At 55.2% G+C, this 18,680-nt stretch overlaps 3 protein-coding genes across 3 annotated transcripts; 2 read left to right on the forward strand and 1 right to left on the reverse strand.

Annotated features, from left to right (window-relative positions):
* Nucleotides 1-524: 524 nt before the first annotated feature.
* Nucleotides 525-2,709, reverse strand: INS49_000411 (uncharacterized protein; the record flags this gene model as incomplete). Its single annotated transcript, XM_043161249.1, has 3 exons — nucleotides 525-542; nucleotides 595-873; nucleotides 928-2,709. The coding sequence occupies 3 exons, from the start codon at nucleotides 2,707-2,709 to the stop codon at nucleotides 525-527; spliced, it is 2,079 nt and encodes a 692-aa protein (XP_043029755.1).
* Nucleotides 2,710-5,194: 2,485 nt separating this feature from the next.
* Nucleotides 5,195-8,529, forward strand: INS49_000412 (uncharacterized protein; the record flags this gene model as incomplete). Its single annotated transcript, XM_043161250.1, has 4 exons — nucleotides 5,195-5,495; nucleotides 5,675-6,999; nucleotides 7,058-8,074; nucleotides 8,140-8,529. 4 exons carry the CDS (start codon nucleotides 5,195-5,197, stop codon nucleotides 8,527-8,529), a joined length of 3,033 nt encoding a protein of 1,010 aa, XP_043029756.1.
* A 1,655-nt stretch (nucleotides 8,530-10,184) lies between these two features.
* Nucleotides 10,185-18,305, forward strand: INS49_000413 (uncharacterized protein; the record flags this gene model as incomplete). The annotated part of the gene is made up of 3 exons (XM_043161251.1): nucleotides 10,185-10,188; nucleotides 10,603-11,354; nucleotides 11,406-18,305. The coding sequence occupies 3 exons, from the start codon at nucleotides 10,185-10,187 to the stop codon at nucleotides 18,303-18,305; spliced, it is 7,656 nt and encodes a 2,551-aa protein (XP_043029757.1).
* Between the last annotated feature and the right edge of the window lie 375 nt (nucleotides 18,306-18,680).

An 18,680-nucleotide genomic window follows, 5' to 3' on the forward strand; every position in this document is an offset into this window, starting at 1 on the left:
TTGTTTGCCGGAGAGTGCTCTCGAAGCTTGTGCTCGAGATGATCCACGATACAAATCAAGCCCGGCGCCGACTTCGGCCACCCTGGTTGGTCGATTCGGCCGAAGCCGACCAGCCGTGGTGAATGAGGTGGGCCGACTGTTACTTGCTGTTTTATATCACCTGCACCAGATTTTGGCATCTTGTGCGAGTTGAGTATGTAGCCAGAATAGACACAGATATCAGCCTGTGCACCTGTTGTACAAGAAGCGAATCTCGTGCTGCAGTCACATTGGCTCATGCGGCTGCTGGGGTACACCATAACCAATGTCACCCGGCCGAAACAGGGCAGAGATGAAGTATTAACAATTGGTATTGTGTTATGAACGTGGGCAACAAAGTTGATCTTTCTAGGCTTGCTGAATTTCAATAAATTTTCAAGTATGCCATGACTCCTGTATCCCCAACAACACACTATTCAACCAGATAAAGCCTGGCACGAATTGTCTCCTCTTCACAGAAAATGCGATCAAAACACGCTGGCTTTCTATGACCAAACGTCCTCCTATGTAGCCTGTTAGCATCATGTCTTTAGATTGCATAGTGTGTGGACATACCTGGTATTGGTTGGCAGCTCTCATGTTCTTGACAATCTCCTCTGCCTTGGCCTCTGACACACCCCTGTGCTCAGCAATGATTTGTGCCAGGACAGTGTTGACCTCGCGGGCCATGTTCGCAGCATCACCACAGACATAGAAGTATGCCTTCTTCTCGAGGAGCTCGTTGATCTCCTTGCCTTGCTGCTTGAGGAGATGCTGCACATAGACCTTGCTCGGTCCATCCCTTGAGAACGCGGTGTGCATCACGAACTGGTCACCCATGGCCTTCTTGTATTGCTGTACGCTGTCAGCATTGGGGTCCTTGCACTTTTGCGGAAACCAGCTACTTACCTCCCACTCGGACTCATACATGAAGTCCTCGCTTCGCTTCCGGCAGCCAAAGAAGAGAATGGTCTTGCCAACGCTCTGGCCATCTTCAGCCTCCTTTGCTCTTTCCTGAACGAATCCACGGAACGGTGCAACACCAGTGCCAGGCCCGATCATGATGATTGGCTTCGAGGGATCGGAGGGCAGCTTGAAGTTCGAGTGGCGTACATGCACAGGAACATGAATGCCGTCATACTTGTTGCGGGGACCAGTGAGCTCGTAAGTTGCACCAAAGGGCTCCGGGTTTGGATCGCCGTTCTGCTTCTGCTTCAGAGCAAGGAGGTAGTTGGTAGCAACACCTCGGAATGGGTCCTCCCGGCCAGGAAGAGTCTGGTTTTCAACGACAGCGGTGATGGAAATCTTCTTGGGCTGCACCATCGCAGACGAGGAGATAGAGTAATAACGTGGCTGCAGCTTAGTGATGCCTTCAATGAAACACGAGAAAGGGACGTTGGTCCACTGCTGGCCCTTCGCAACGGTCTCGAGCACCCTCGCGATGTTGAGATGTTTGGCGCTGACCTTTTCGTGGAAGTAGTCCTTGTCACCACCAAGCTTGGTCATTTCAGCCTTAGAGTCCTCGTCAGGGGCGAACGCCGACAGGGTGGCCAGGAATTGACGGGACACTGGGGCACAGATTTCCATATGGTAACGAATGATCGCATCGAAGGTGGTTGGGGTGGGGAAGGGGACCTTTGCCGTGGGCTCCAGAGCCTTGACGCTGATGACTTGATCGCGCTTCTCAGACAGTCCCAGGACGTTGATTAGGCGATCAGCTTCTTCACCGGGGTTGGTAGGCCAGATGGCGATGTGGTCACCGGTCTGGTAACTCAGGTTGGAACCGCTGATGTCGACTTCCATGTGCAGGCAGTTTCGGTCCTTGACGGAGAACAGCTCGTTAGATTCGGCAATAGGGGCAATGTAGGGGTTGTGCGCGTTGAAAGGCCCCTTGGCGGTGCCCTCGAGATGCATCTTGTTGGGTTCTCCGAGGTAGACCTCGTGCGAGTCCTTGGTCAGGCCCTCGCGGTCGATGATGCTGAATATCGGCTCGTACACAGCCTCGCGCTCTTCCAGTCCCATCTTCTCAGAGAGAGCAGTCCACATGGGCTCCTTCCAGGCTAGGAAGTCCTCTTCCATGGTGCCGGCTCCGTCATCGCCCTCGCCGGCCTCGCCAATCCTGTAAGCGCCAAGTTTCTCGAGGGCCTTGTTGACGTTGCGAACCATGGAGTTGTAGTGCTCGTATGTGTTGTTGCCCAGGCCGAATGCGACGTAGTTCAGGTTGCCCAGAGGGGGGTCGTTGCTCTCGGAGAAGGACACGTCCTCGCCGGTGATGAACTCATAGAAGTCTACAGCGTTGTCCGTGGGCTCGCCCTCACCGTACGTGGCCAGAACAAACATGACTACCTTGTCGTTAGGAACGCAGTCAAGGTTCTCGTAGTCGTAGTCCTCCAGGTCGGCAACCATAGTCTCAAGTCCGAACCTGCTCTTGCCTTCCTTGGCGAGTCTCGAGGCGTAATCCTCGGCAGTTCCAGTCTGAGATCCGTAGAAGATAATGCAGTTCTTGCCACTCTCTTCCATCTTCTCCAGAATGTTCCTGGTTTTCCCGGCCTTTGCGGCATGTCCGTTGGCGAATGAGTTGGCATATGGATCTTTGGTGACTCCCCAGTATTTACCCTTTGTGAAGTATGCCAGGGTTCCTAGGAGGATTGCCGCAAGGACGACAATGTCCAGGGTGTCGAGTTCAGCCATGTTGGCGCGACCGGTGCCGAGGCACACGTGTTAAACCAGTGAATCTGCGACTACGTTGCTGAGACAGCTGCAAAGCCTACAGGGAGTCAGTTCTGGAAAACGAGGCTATCACGAGTACTGTTGGGGACAGACCTGGGGCGTTCCTGGGCGGCGGAAAGGCTGACGGATGGGCTGAGTGGTTTGGACCAGGAAGAGAACCGGAGACGGCACGCAACCTCTGGGGCTCGAGTCGCCAAGAGCCGCGGTGGGGATGTCCAGACAGCTGGTGCGGAAGAGCCCGGGGTTGAAGAGTTGCAGGATTACCGGCTGATGACTGTCGGAGGAAGATGACACGGTCAGCCACCAGCGCTGCAGTGAAGGGTGGAAGTCGCCTTGCAGAGTGCAACAACGTTTTATAGAGCCCGAGAGCGAAGGAGACAGCAAAGCGTGTTGGGATTCAAACGTGGCGCCGGAGTGGAGGACGAGAAGGGACGGGGGAGCGATAACTGATAACGGGCTTTTCGTGGTCCGGTTTTAATCCGAGCGAAAGAAAAAGTGTAAACGGTCGGGGCCCCTCGCCTGGGGCTGTGTGGGTGAGCTGCTAAGGAAATGCCGGGTTTTCTTTTTTAGGGGACCACACGCCTGTGCCACTTTCCCCTGTCTGGGTGCCCAGATGCTTTGTAGGTTCCCAGCTGGGTCTGGTCCCACGGTTCCCCAACGTCGGCCCATGGCACTGGGCCGTTCCATGTGGTCGAAACGTTGCTGTTGGTTAGACGCACCTTACTGCGAGTACCTCGTGTGGACCTCGACCTGGGCCAATAATTTGCGCCGTCCTCCCGAGAGATCCCACGCGACTGCAATGTATTCATAAGGTAGTCCTTTGCGTGAGAAGGATCAGTTGTCCCCGAGGCCGTTCTACGAGTAATGGCCTCTCTGGCTCTTGCGCTATGTGCTGGGTCTTACGGCTTTCACCAGTTGCCCGAGGGTCTGAAAAGCGAGACCGGGTTGCTGCGGATTCACCGTCCTTTTGCTCCAATGCCCAGTTGGACACAGTTTTCGCTTCCGACGCCCGACGCCCGACGCCCGATGGGCATGGTAGGGTACATTACGGTTACGGTTACGGTACGGTGCGGTGCGTTGCACCTAGGCACCCGTCATCTGCAAGCACAAGTGGGCAGATTCAACAGCCAACCACCCACGAAGGAGGATTTCGTGCTAGGGCTTACTGCATGGAACACCCAACTGCAAATAAGCACGATAGCCCTGCATCGACGGCTCGATTTTCTCTGTCCAATGCTCGGGTGGCTACCTGCTTCTACGGGGCGCCCAGTCGATCTCGAATATTCCATATCTTTGCACGTCCTGAGGACTGAGACCCGAGGGCTGAGACCACAAACTTAACGGACTTGGATGACGCCTAGATTGCCGTACCGAGGCACGGTACTGGCAGTCGTGCCGGCAACGCCTTGAAATTAATGCACATGGAGTCATAGACGGTTATTGCTACGCGCCGTTGTGGTAGTTTGACTGCGGCCTCCTTGTCTCCTTGTCGCAACCCGGGAAGCCGGGCTGACGCCTGCTGACGGTGACCACGATGTGATCTCCCCCTCCTTGGCAGCCTGCGATCCCGTCCCACAATGTCGGCGATGTAATCGGTTCCGAGTCAACCGACCACAATTTCAGAACGTTACTGGGCCTGGAGACGCCTTGAGGACCGGCACGCACGGCGCCCGCTAAGGTTGTACTTGCATCATGCAACGGCTGACTCATACGAGGGCTGTGTTTCCAGCGTTGGTCCGCGCTGCTGGAGTGGGTTTGTTACTACTGTAATTATGGAGGCTCGAGTTGGCGGCGGGCCACGGAGCCCGGGTTGAAGCCGTCACAGCGACACTACTTGACGAATATCACAGCAGCCACCCCCCCCCTTCGCTAACACTCCGGGTTAACAATCTCCAGGGTCGCTCTATACAATCGCCGCAAGTACCTCCTCAGTATAGGTACTCTAAAGGAAGCCATGATCACACCCTACCATCATCACCCACACCCACAGTCACCCCTAAAGATCACACACCACAAGTCAACTTCACCCTACAACAACTTTCCCCGTCTCAGTTCATCCCGGCGATCGATTGTCAAGAAAACCCCCCCTATCTAATAGGAATTGTCAAGGGAACCCCCCCCCAATCCGTTATCAAGAAACCCTCCCCTCCACTCAATCTAATAGGTGGTCGTCTTTGTTCATTTTGAAGCCTTGCATACCCTCCTGATACAAGATGGTGATGATGAAATGGGAAGGGGGCTATTGGAGGATCCCCGAGTCACTGGGCGGGGCTGGCGGTGCTATGCGTTGTGGATAAGGAAGGAGCAAAGGGAAGGAGAAGTGGTCGGCAGCAGCATGATGCTGCCTGCTGGCTACTGCCTCAGTTCTGCCATTGATCCTCCCCCCATCTCCATCATCCATCTGCAACAACTTCACCACTGCTGCAGAAAACCCACAGCCGAGAGAATGGACGGCGTCCAAGACTTCAACTCGTCCGACATCGAGTTCAGTGACCATGATGTCGCGGAACACCTCAAGTACGGCCAGGCATCTATCGACAGAATGATCGCCAATGCCGCCAAGGACCGCATCTCCCCCAAGAAGACCGTCAAGCAGCTCCAGTACCAAGCAGTCGCCCCTGGGACCAACCAGCACTACGGCCTCTGGTCCCGCCGGTTTGAGACCTTCAGGGAACATACCCTCCACCAATCTGTCGATGTGCCCTTTACCGGGGAAGACATGATTCGGTTCTTCGACTCGATCATAGGTATGCAACTACCTCCTCCCCCCCCGTCTCCATTTGTTTCGGAAGGGGGGGGGGCATCTTCACCGATATGAGTCTGTTATACATAGCAGTCGTGGCTAACACGGCTCCTCTTCGTCAAACAGGGTAGCTCCGGCCAAGCGATCTGAGCAAGCCCGTCCCCAGCTTGTCCACCATTGAAGAAGCCTACAAGAAGCTTCTCAGCTATGGCACGTCCCGGTGGTCCGAGAAGGACGGCTTTGAGATCACCGGCCATGATAGTGCTCGGTTCAAGGCCTTCACGGCCCAGGCCGTCAAGGACAAGCGGCTAACGAAGGGGATGTGGAAGGGACGGTCCTGGGTTGGGTTTGTCACCCTCTCCCGCATGGTCCGGGTCTTCCTCGAGCACTACGTTCAACACGGTGCCCGCAGCTTCGACCTAGTCATCTCCAGATCTCTCAGCATAGTACTGGTCGCGGCACTAGGCTGCAGGGCCGGAGATATCGCCCTAACCCAGGGGTACACCGGCCTGGAGTACAGGAACATCGAGCTCTATCTCGAGGAAGAAGCCCCTTCCCCGGCTGGTCAGCAGCAGCCACAAAGACCCCGGCCGTCGATCAGGGACCTGCGCGCCGTAGTTACCATCGAGTTCGCAAAAGGCCACAAGGACACACTCAACGATTCGACCGTTAAATACCTTCGGCCCTTGGACGACCTCCAATCCATCCATGTCTGCCCCATCGCCCTCCTACTGGTCCACGCCCTCCGTAATGGCCTGATCCACGGCACTACTGTGGAGGATGTTCTGAGCCGTGCTGCAGCCAGGCCTGATCTCCATGTTGAGTGGGCTTACCCTGACCGTCCCGTCGTAACTGCCATAGCCCACGGGCCCAGGCGCTGTGAACTCGACACCCCTGGTGGGGGTCAGCAGCTTTTACGTACCACCAAGGAGATGGGGGTCCTTTCCGGGATGCTTTCTAGGGTCTGTACCCACTCACTACGCTTGGGTGCCCTGCGGGACTACGCCCACCTGCCCAAGACTGTCTCGACCACACTTGCAAGCACGGACGAGGTCAGAAAGGTTGCTGGCCATACCCATGTGGCCATGAACAGGGGAGTCACAGCAAACTACATCGGTAATCTTGCCCAGGAATACTACAATTCTCGGGCGGAGAAGGGCGGGATTCAGCACCGCGAGGCGATGAAGCGCCCGCTGTCAGAGGAGGAGATCCAGCAGGACCTCGATGAGCGCCGCCGTGCCTCTGGTGGAGGGGTGGAGCAGCAGCAGCAGCAGCAGCAGCACGAGGAGGAAGGGGGCGAGGACCCCGACGTCTCCTCCTCCTACTCCTTGACACATACCGAGATGAGTGGCATCCAGTACCGCGTCCGGCAGAAGCGCCAGAAAGAGCTGGCCACCTCCGCAATGCCGCAGCCACCCACGCCTCGGACGGCGTCCAACGCACATCTTTACGCTGCACCAGCTCCTCCACCTCCACCTCCACCGCCCACAGCCCAGTTCCAGGCGGGGGTAATGCAAACCGAGGCGAGGACCAGCTCCCCCGGATACCGAGCCCTTCGTTGAACAGCAGCATGGCCTACCTGGCGCCGTGGCTGGGCAGGAAGCCCCTAGCACGACATCATCATCGTCGTCATCCTCGTTGTCGCCCTCGTCAGCAGCAGCAGCAGCAGCGAGCACCACATGGCCTAACCCATCCGGCAGTGGTCTTATTCCCAACAGCGAGGAACTCGTATCCCTATCACAGGTCGATCCGGCTCTCCTGGATGAAGAGACCCTCGAGGCCCTTGATGTAGCCCAGGCAGACGTGGAGGCCTTGCACGATGCCATCACCACCCACAGCGTCCCAGAGGCTGACACCCCCGGTGCCAACAAGGAGGAGGAAGAGGGAGGCTTGCCAGGCAGCACCTCGGATGATGCCGCTGAGGCCAACATGGAGGAGGCTGCACGCCTGCTGCTCGGTCAGGGCGAGGTTCAGGACGGTGCAGGCGGCCCGGCAGATACGACCACTACCACGACCTCTTCCGTCCGGACGGCGTCCAATCCCGAGGGGTGGATAAACGGCTTCGCCAGGCACAATGTTGTGAAGAATACCTGCTTCGTAAGTGTGTGGAAGGAGTACTCGGATGGGGAATTATCCTTTGGGGAGTCGGTTGGCCACCACTCAGTAAGGGGCAATTCCCGCGACGAGCCTACCCCTTATACGTTCCACTGCCAGCGTACCGAGGGCTGTGGCTATACCGCCATTAAGCTGAGCTTGTTGCAGGCCCACGAGATTTCCTGTAGCATAGCACGTGTCGAGGCCAGGAGAGAGGAAGCTCAGGCAGGGGACATCCTGAGATGCACCCATCCCGGCTGTCGCTATAAGACTTCTCACGGGAAGGAGGCCCTCCGGAAGCATGTAAGAAGGATACACAAATGGACCCCAAAGCCATGCCCAGAGCCTGGGTGCGACCCAGAGAAGTTGTACGAGACAGGGAACGCCTTTGAGGCCCACCAGAGCAAGGCGCACAGCGGCCGTTGGCCCTCGAAGTGTCCCTTTCCCGGCTGCCCATCGACCGTTGAATTCAACGCGGCCATCGGCCTGGTCAGACATCTCGAAGCAAAACACGGCCTGTCACCAGAAGCGTGCACCCCATACATGCCACCTAGGCCCGCAAGGACGCGGTGGGTCAAGCAGACGTGTCTTGTGCCTATGTGCAACAACAGCACGACGTTATATGGGTCTCGAGAAGTGCCATGTTGAGCCACACGAAATCCACACACAAGATGAAGGAGGAGGATGCCCTGGAACTCCTCGACCGCGAGGCAAGTTCCGAGGTGGTAACTCCCGAGGAGAAGAAGGTCCTGGGGCTGGGGGGCGGAAACGCCAAGAAACGTGACACCCAGCGGGCTTTTGCAGCACCCGCGGGCGGCAAGGAGAGCGAGGATCCTCAGCTACCACCACCATCTGCTCTGGACGGCGTCCAACGATCCGGAGGGGACGACGGCGGCACACGTGATGCCCCGGCGAAGCTGAAAAGGCTCAGAGTCAAGAAGTAGTCTGTCTATGTGTGTGGTGGTGGCACTGCAGCAGTGAGGGCTGGGTGGTCGGAACTGGGTTACTTTTTTGTCGGCGGAACGAAAAGAAGTCTGGTCGTATGCCACTTACTTTATAGCTCATACCACAGAAATTCAAAGGCTTCTTTATCGCCGTGCACAGTGGTCTATCCTTAATTACAGTAGTTATGTTTTTGGGTAAAATGCGTGGGAAGAGGGTCTACCCACCAGAATGGCGCGAGCCTTTACTGACGATCACCTTGCTGACGATCACCTCACTAGTGAAGGTGTGGGGGGGGGGGGTGGTTGCTATGTTATTCAGTAGGGTCTGTCGCCTTGAAGGTTGATGCTTTGGAGTGTGGGTCGCGTCTATTACAACAAGATCACCGCAAGTGTGGGGTGACGCTTCTGAGCTTACCCTGGTCCGGAAATTTCCTGACCTGTGTTTCAGATATCACGCAGTTGGATCCGCATGCACAGGTCGACAGCTGGCTGTTGGACGACGTCTAAACTGGAACGGCGTTTGTGGCGACGCGTTGTAGTAACCTTGTGATAACCTTTTTGAAATAGAATTGAATCGGGGTGGTGGTGGTGGTAATGGTGATGATGATGATGATGATGATGATGAATGCTCTGCTGTTGATCACTCGCTGTGCTCGCTCAGAAATATGTGAGGGGGAGGTGGGTGACGCTCCGCTGTGATCATTTGTTGTGTTTGCTCAGGAATACAAGTTCTGACCGGTGTTGAATATCTTGATATCGCTAAGATCAATCGTTCCGCGCCTCCGACTCCGGGAACGAATTATGGGGCGCAACCGGGTTCCAATTCAGTCCTGTCCCCGGATGTTGCTGTATATATTAATACATGCATTTATATATATATATCACGCCTTGGGTGTCATCTCAGATGGCCCGCTGGTTTTGTCGCGTTTGGGACTTCTGCTGACGGCAACGCTGTCTTATCACCTGCGCAGCAACAATCCTACGCAGCCTACAGCGTCCGAACAAGATCGCTCGAGTGACAAGCAGCATTCTGTCAGAATGCAGATGGCTTGGAATGATGGTGCAGCCAAACCATAGACGCTCGGGCAGGACCCTTACCTGGGATATGATTGGTTGTCATGCTGTGCGTACCTTGCATTTTCTCGCTTGCCAGCTTGCCATGCCTGTCCATAGAGATGCCTCCTGGGATTGCGTTCGCTCTCTGCAATCTAACCAACTTTGGGAAGTCAAGCGCCCGCCCGCACATAGACTCCTCTTATTAACCTGTGGTTGAGGTGATTCGGAAGCCGCCGCAGAGGGCGAGAGAGTCTCAGAGAGATCTGGATTGGCCCGTCGAAGCGGCCCATACCCCTACCTGTCCAGGTGTGGTCAGGTACCTTTAGGGCGCCAGGGCTCCAGACAGACACCACAACTCTGAGGACCTGCAGGAGTGGGAGAACCTTCCCGCCCCGACCGCCCACCTCCATGGTCTGCTGCCGCCGTGTAGACCCTCTAGACTACATACCTCCATACCGCACCTGCCCACCACCCTGTCACCTGGGCATAGCTGTGCGTTGTCTGCCTGTCTGTCCGTCTATCTGCCCGGCCGGGGTGTATCACCTTCCATCAAGGCCATCTGATGCCCTGTATAAAAGGGGCCTGGAGAGAGGCCCAGCATGGGTAAGTCGGTCCATTTCGACACCCGTGGGTATCCTGAGTTGTGAAACGACGAGTTCCAGCACGCTCTCAGCTCGGCAGCTCGGGTGGCGGGCCCATCCCATCTGTGCACAATCCGAGCCTCACCTGTTTCACAACACTGCCAAAAGAGGGGAACGAACCATTGCGAGGCAGCAGCATGTCTGTTTCCAGCGCCTCAACCCGTCCCTGTTGCCCTCTCCTGACACCGCACTACCATTGCACATTGCGCGCTGCACGCTGCACTCCCGCGCTCTCCCTCACTACTTGCGATCCCCCATAGTCGCCCCGGAGCCATCCCACCGCTGCGGGCAAAGAGTTGCATTGTTCGAGGTTGCGGATTGCGGATCGCGGGCTCGGATTGCGTGTTGCCGTGTGCTGACTAGAGCTGCCCTGTAGCTCCTTCCTCGACGCTGCCCGACCATGCCTACGATACTCTGAAGTTCTCGCCCCGGTCACCTATACACGAGGAGGATGAGGACTGGGACAAGACCGTGACATCTGGTGCGCTGGATCCTCAGAGAGCACAATACATAGCCCATTCTCGCGAGTCGTCCCTGGAAAAGCTGCAGGCTGGCGCGCAACCCGCCAGCTCCCCGTCGCAGTCGCAGTCCCACCACCAGCAACAACACCAGCAACCGTCCTCTCAACAACACTCCCCCTCCTCTGCGCCGCGCAACCAGCCACCCGCCTCTCGCTCGGCCCTCGGCGGCGCGTTCGACCGAATTATTGATCCGAGGGGTACATATGGACATCACCGACAGACCTCTATTGTGCACGGAATACAACACTCGAGGAGTGGGAGTCGTGCCAGCTCTTCTTCTAGCCCACTGAGCCCCCAGATAATAGCTGCCGCCGGCACTGGGCTCACACCGGAACGAGCTGAGATGCACCCTTATGGAGACGTAGCCCTCGCTTCACGCCCGTCTACTGCCATGTCAGGCGCATCATTGACTCCTGGGCCTCAAATACCAGAGCGGACTTCGTCGGCGACAGATACAAGTGTCAACGCCTTCACGCAGAGGAAGTTGGAAAGAATGCATAGCGGGAAGGGCAAGCGCGACCACGCGCATCACCATTCGCACTCGAGACACCACAGAGATGAGCAGAAGACTGTGGGGGAGTATGCCCTCCACGTTTTGTTTACCTCGGTAGGACATCTTGGGTATCCGTTGTAAGGGCGCATGCTAACGCCGACTCAGTTCATCGGCCAAGCCGAGGAGAAACTGAATGAATCTATAACGGTGCCTTTCGAGCCAGAGCCTCAAATCGAGCAAATTTGCGGCCCCGGCGTGGATCCCGCTTTCGACCAGAGCATAGTGGCCCTCGGTCACATCGCTAGTCCGAAACCGAAGGCGCTCATCGATTCCATGATGCTGTGGAGAAAAAGCAAAAGCGATGCCGCTAACGAAGCACGCTCGGCGTATAAGGGGCAGACCCTTTCCGGTCCTCTGCAGAGGAGGAACACGGAGCCAGTGCAGCCCAACGGAAATGGCATCGGGGATGCTCTGCAGCAAAATGGCCAGTCATCCGTCACATCGAAGCAGGAATTCGTAGCCCAAGCCGAACGTCGGTCCCTGGTTTCCATATATATTCTGTGTCGAGTACTGCTCGAGGTAATCGGCCAAAGCACTCTCTCATCCATCACACCTGAAATGGAGGATAAGCTAGAGGGTATCATCTTCAGCCAACTGAAGATCGCCGACACAGAGCAGCTGATGTTTTCGCCACTCAAACTCGCAAACTGGAATCTCTTCGCGCAACTTCTCGGGGTCATGAGCGATATCAATTTCACAGGCGTCACGGAGCGCTTCATTGCCGATCTGGACCGCTCACTCCAGGAGCATGGGGTTCTCAAGAGTCCCATGTCTGCAAGTCGAGATGCCACAGAGGGGAAGATCGAGCTGGTCCTCGGCGGAATGAAACATCTGAGGCTGAAGGTCAACAGCCCTGGTGCCTGGGACCAGACTTGCAATTTCATGATCGCACTCGGCAGGCTTTTCGGGCGGTCACATGGTCAAAAGGTCAAGTCTGCGTTTTGTCAAATGCTGGAGATGCTGCTACTTCCCATCGCTGCGAAAGCCGAAAACAGCGACTTCAGCCATTCAAAGTGGGCCGAAGTCCTTGCCAACATCAGCCCGCGGCTTGGGCAAATATTTGTCAAGCCACGCCACTGGACATTTGCGTTTCCCTTGACGGCTACTATGCTCTGCGTGTCGCCTCCCGAGACCTTCTCTTCACAGTGGCTTCAGCTCGTACTATCACTGCAGACAAAGCTCAAGGACCGCTATACCAGGCCCGTATGCCTGCAGGTTTTGTCACGACTTGTGTGGACATACCTGATGCGGACTACTGACACTGCAACTGGTACAATCAGGAAGCTCGATGAAGTTCTTAAGCTAGTCTTGCCCCCGGGAAGACGCCCCGTGCTTGCCAGTGACACTTCTGTTGCAGACCCCCTCACACAGATCATCCGAATAATCGGGTTCAAGCAGCCAGAATACTGCTTCAAAAACTTCATCTTTCCTCTTGTCAACGCTGAACAGTTCAATTCCAACAAGGACCTGAAGATCGAGAACCTCGATCCGGACAAAATCGTCATTGGTATAAGGTCCTTTCTGGTTATCGTCTCGGATCTGGAAAGGGGGGAGGAAGGCCGTCCGCCGTTTCCTCAGTACTATCCTGCCCCGACTCCGCCACCAGATCGCTTGCCCACGTCACCGATCATTGCGTCCCCAAGGGATGATTCTCTGCCAAGCCCGTCTGCGGTATCTCCTGGCGGAGAAGCCCAGACAAGCCCGGTTTTGAGTCACCTACTGAATGACGCGGTGCGAGAATATTATGTCAAGTTCTGTGAGATCCTGGGCAAAATCACGATGATCTGCGACAACACATTTGGAGGCCAGGCTGCGTTGGAGGAGAAGTTCAGCAGTCCTGGGCCAAAGACCCCAATCTCAGAGACTTTCAACTTCCGCCGCGATGATCACCAGAGCCCTCAGGACCAGAAGCAGGCCTTTTACGAACTTCTTCATGTCGCCGTACAAGCCCTTCCGCGCTGCCTGTCTGCAGACATCCCTTTCAACTCACTTATCAACCTACTCTGTACAGGGACGGCCCATCTGCAGTACAGCATCGCCGATTCATCGGCCCAGTCTCTGAAGGCTATCGCACGACAGTCTTATGCACAACCCGTGGCGACTGGGTTTTCCCGTTTCATCTTCAACTTTGATGACAGGTACTCAACCATGTCGGACGGTGGAATGCTCGGCCCCGGTCATGTCGAGAACACCTTGAGGCTCTATGTTGAGCTACTTCAGATCTGGATCGAAGAAATTAAGCAGAAACAGAGGCACGCTGTCGCAGAAGCCGGTGAAAACAGTGCTGCTGACAAACGAGGCATGCAGCTGGACATATCCAGTATCTGGGCCGAAGTTGATCAGATCGAAGCGCACGGCTTGTTCTTTCTCTGCTCACAGTCTCGCACTGTACGCTCCTTCGCCATTACGGTCCTACGGCTAATCACTGAATTTGATACGGCACTTGGCAAGTCGACGAGCCCGGAGAAGGACACTTTGAGACTGATCGACATTCTCGAAAATGACTCCGTGCAAGTTATGAACTTCAAGGATGACCAATTGTCGGTTGCCGAACGAAGCCGTATGCAGAGAGGGATGCAAGACAACAACCAGAGTGCCCTTGTCGAGCTCTGTACAAGCGATGTTTCCTACGATACGACACTCTGGTTTAAACTGTTTCCGAATCTGATCCGGATCGCGTACGAGAAATGCCCTTTTACTGTCACAATCGGGCGCGATCTCATCTGCAATCGCATCCTCCAGATGTACAAAACAATCACGCTCCTGTCTGAGCCCTCTCGGGGCCTTTACTATGGTTCGGACCCAGGAAGTGCTCGTTTTGTCGGGCGCACACCCACAGTGCAACCAGATGTCTTGATCGAGCAATGGAAACTGTTTCTAGTTTTCGCCTGTACGACGCTGGCGGACCCCGGGAACCCGCAGTCTAATCCACTGCACGGGAACCAGCACCTGCGCAAGGGATCTTTGGCTTCGTCGACTGATAAGATTGTGTCGGCGAGGACACTCTTCAAATATCTCAACCCACTCCTCTCTGTCTCGTCTGCATCTGTTCGGGAGGCTGTAGTCACTGCGATGGGTTCTATCAACATCTACATATATCGGACTCTTCTTGAAGAACTCCAGGGCTACGCTTCCCGATGCAATGACGAGGCAAGAGCACGTATCCATCAGCGCACGAACAGCAGTCCCCGCCGGAATCGTAAGATGGACTTGTTGAGGACCGAGATTACCCACGTCTACAAACTCACGTCGCACTTCTTGAAGCAGCCTGAAGTATATCAAGATGAGTGGATACTCAACAACCTCGTCTCTTACGCAAAAGACCTGAAGTTATTCCTAATGGATGGCGAGGTGCAAATGGACTGGGAGTTTCAAAAACTGCGGCGACACTATTGCGGGCTGATGGAGGAGCTCTTTGAAGGCATCAATCGAACGAGTGATCCATCAAGATGGATGACTTTTGAAGCCCGCAAGTCAGCTTTTGCGTTGATGGAGGAGTGGTGTGGCTTTTCACCCAACCAATCTCAGATCCGTCAAAGAGAAGACACTATGAGACAGTCAATGATCGACCAACAGAACCTTGGTGAAAGGAACACGGCATCAGCTGCGATGGAGATCGAAAAGCGCAACCTGAGGACCTCTGCCCTGAGCGCTATGGCTGCGCTCTGCGCGGGCCCCATCAGTGTCACAACTGAAAGCGGCGCGTCCTTGCAGTTTGACGTGCGGCGAATGCTGGCGTGGTTAGAAACCATCTTCAGCAATGGCAATGACCGGATGAAATTGATCGGCAGACGAGCGCTGAAGAATCTGATCGTCTACAACCAGGAGTTTCCTTATCTTCTGGAGCACTGCATTTTACGATGCTATCTTACCGACATTCCCAAGGTCCTCGAGAGTTATTTCACTGTGGTCACTCAAGTTCTTCACGAGTACCCCGACTACCCCTCTCCCTTCTGGAAGCTCCTGGGCCTGTGCCTGTTCACCCTGGGCAATGACCAGAGTGATATCAGAACCCGATCTGCACAGGTTCTCCATGCCATTGAAGAACGTCACCTACATGCCAAAATATCGAAGATTCAGGATTTTGACATCAGCATCTCCGACAAGACGAAGGCAGTATATAAGCTGGCTCAGTACAAGATTTCTGAGAGGCTGTCCAAGCAACACACAGATCTAGCTTTCTACATCTTCTCCGAATTTACGCTGTACTTCAAGGATCTGCAGCCAGTCAACCAGAGGAGCGTCATCGCTGTGATACTGCCCTGGATCCAGTCAGTGGAATTGAAAGTGGATCCAAACGGCGGACCAACTGGTCAGTCGTACGTTCTGCTGGCGAATTTGTTGGAGATCACGATAAAGTCAAGCGCCGCGCTTCATAATGAAGTGCAGGCTCTGTGGCAAGCGCTCGCCACGGGGCCCTACCCTGGTAATGTGCGGCTTGTGCTCGATTTCATCATGTCGTTGTGCCTCGAGCGGCGAGAGCAGAATTTCGTCGAATACGCCAAGCAGATCGTAGTGTTCCTCGCGAGTACCAACAGCAACCCTGGCCACAAAGTTGTCGAGTTCCTCCTGCTTCAGATTACCCCGAAAGCAATGGTACCCAACGAGAAGCGGGAAACGGCGCCACCCCCGTCAGACGTCAACCATTTCCCTTACTGTGCTGACTTGACTGACGCTCTCCCGGTTGGTACCAAGCAAGCCGGCTTTTCTCTCGGCCAGCTCTCTCTGATATTGCTGGTGGACCTCATGGTGTCCCCCGTCAACCTGCAGAAAGACAGTATACCGGTACTGTTGCAGGTGGTCACTGTTCTGTGGGACCACTACACGCCTCTGGTTCAAGAGCAAGCCCGGGAGATGCTCGTGCACCTAATCCACGAATTGGTCATTTCGAAGCTCGACGACGAGTCTCCTGAGGAATTGAAGAAGCCCATTGAGGACCTCATCGAACTGATTCGGCGGCATGATCGCTCCGTTGTTTGGGGCTATGAGGACAGCAATGGCAAGGTTAATGATCACGACACCAAGGTTCCTCCCAGCATGGAATCCCTGACCAAGAGGATTGTGCAAACGTTTGAGATCACCTTCCCAGGAATCAAGGAACAGTGGAGTCGGCTCTCTCTGACATGGGCCACAACATGTCCTGTTCGACATCTGGCCTGCCGTTCCTTCCAGATCTTCCGTTGCATCCTGACCTCACTGGACCAGTATATGTTGGGCGATATGCTTGCCAGGCTGTCAAATACCGTTGCTGACGAGGATTCCGAGATCCAGTCATTCGCCATGGAGATTTTGACGACCCTGAAGACCCTCATTGCCAAGCTTGAAGCGGAAAAGTTGACCACGTTTCCCCAGCTATTTTGGACAACCTGTGCATGCATGGAGTCTATCAACGAACGCGAGTTCCTTGAATCTGTGGAAATGCTCAATGAGTTCATGGACAAGGTTGAGCTTCAACAAGCGAGCGTCCGCCGGCTGCTCATGGACGGGCAACCGTCAAAATGGGAGGGAACATTCGAAGGGCTGCAGCCGCTGCTGTACAAAGGCCTGCGTTCCTCCATATGTCTCGAAGCAACCCTCAAAACCATTAGCAGGGTCGTCACGCTACCAGCTGATCCGTTGATCGGAGATGACAACCGTCTCTTCTTCGCCATCGTCGCCAATTTTCCTCGTTTTGTCCATGCACTGGAGCAAGGAGAGCCGAGCGATGATGTTGCACAGACTGCTGAGACCCTTCTACAAGTTGCAGTCACGCAGGGCCTCTCGACCGTGGCCCTGGTTCTCAATGACTACCTCTCGCCGCACGACGACACGCCCAAAGATTTCGTGACTCGAATGTTTGCGGCTTTGAAGGAGTCCTTCCTCCCACGACTGGATTTCGCGTTGATCACAACTCTCATGGGGATGCTGACGAACAAATCCGGCTGGGTAAAGACGTGCACTATGCGCATTTTGCGGGTGGTCATTCCCGAGATCGACCTGAGGAAACCTGAGATGGCGGGCCATGGCTCGGATCTTATCTCACCCTTGCTGAGGCTACTCCAAACCGAGTTTTGTATGGAAGCACTTGATGTCCTGGACAGCATCATGACGATGTCGGGGTCATCGATGGACAAACACCATTTGCGGATGAGCATGACGCGTCCCACATCCAAAGCGGTCCGCAAAGAGTACGAGAGAGCTCAGAGCCTGTTCGGCATACCGGAAGACTCTGGTTGGGCGATTCCAGTGCCTGCCAAGAAGACGGATTCCACGCGTGCGAACATCCATGCCTCTTTCTACATGTGCCAGAGCGTCGAGGGGGAGATCATCGAATCGGCACCGACCCCTGACGTGGAGTTCCATGCAGACGAGTTCCCATATGGGTACTTTCCGAACACCGATAGGACAGACACGATGATGTCGGATGAAGTCCGTGGAGAAGTTGGTCCTGCAGACCTAGCATCCAAGCTGGACAGCCTTGATGACTTCTTCGATGACTTGTCCACGAGCCCACCGAGCGACGGGCGATCCTCTCGGACCATAACAGAGTACACGCCAGACACCTTTTCTGAGTCTGGAGCACAACTATACGACGAACAGGTTCTGCCCATCCTGAGCGCGGCCGGGAGCAACACATCCTTCCAGAATGGGTTCGCTGAGAGACCTGCGCGTGATGGCAGCAGCAAGAACTCGAGCGCATTCGCGACGGCCTATAGTCGACCAGGTCTACACTCGCGTTCCGTAACCTCGCCATCGGCGCCGGCGTCCTATTTGCCGCATTTTACGTCGGACGATGAGATGTACTCCGACATGGAAGACAACGGTCAAGTTCCGGAACACGACGAAGGGTCGTTCTTTCTCGAAAACATGGTGAACCGCCCGGCACAGCAGACTCGGTCTCGCTTAGCGGGCAGCCGGTCTCGGGAAAATCTACCGCAATGGTCACATCCCAATTTCGGCCCTGGGTCGATGTCTAATTTGCCACACGCATTTGTTCAGAACTCGCCCCAGGGTGACATGCTGTGAGCGGGCTGACCTTGATGGATGATACTTCTACTTATAATATTCAATGAATGTCATGTTGGGGGAGCGGGGAGGGGGATTGCGATTTCAGGATTCAGGTGTACGGGATATACTGGGAGGCATTGTGTACACATGTACGTACGGCACGGTTTGAATGGAGCGGGCAATGGGGCATACGGAGCGGACGTTACGATTGGCATGTGATATCGGAAATACCAAAGACTTTAATTCATGAACAGCTTCGTCCACTTCTAATTTTGAATGATGTGGAAATCCTCCCTGCGCTGTAGCCGCAGAAATGGGCCACATTGTGTAAGTAGACTCGAGGGAAGTCCAATGAGTGACCATGAACTATTCAGCCCGACGCTGGAGAGCTAA

This window comes from Diaporthe citri (genome assembly GCF_014595645.1).
Source record: "Diaporthe citri strain NFHF-8-4 chromosome Unknown scaffold_1, whole genome shotgun sequence".
In the NCBI taxonomy this organism is placed as follows: Eukaryota; Fungi; Ascomycota; class Sordariomycetes; order Diaporthales; family Diaporthaceae; genus Diaporthe; species Diaporthe citri.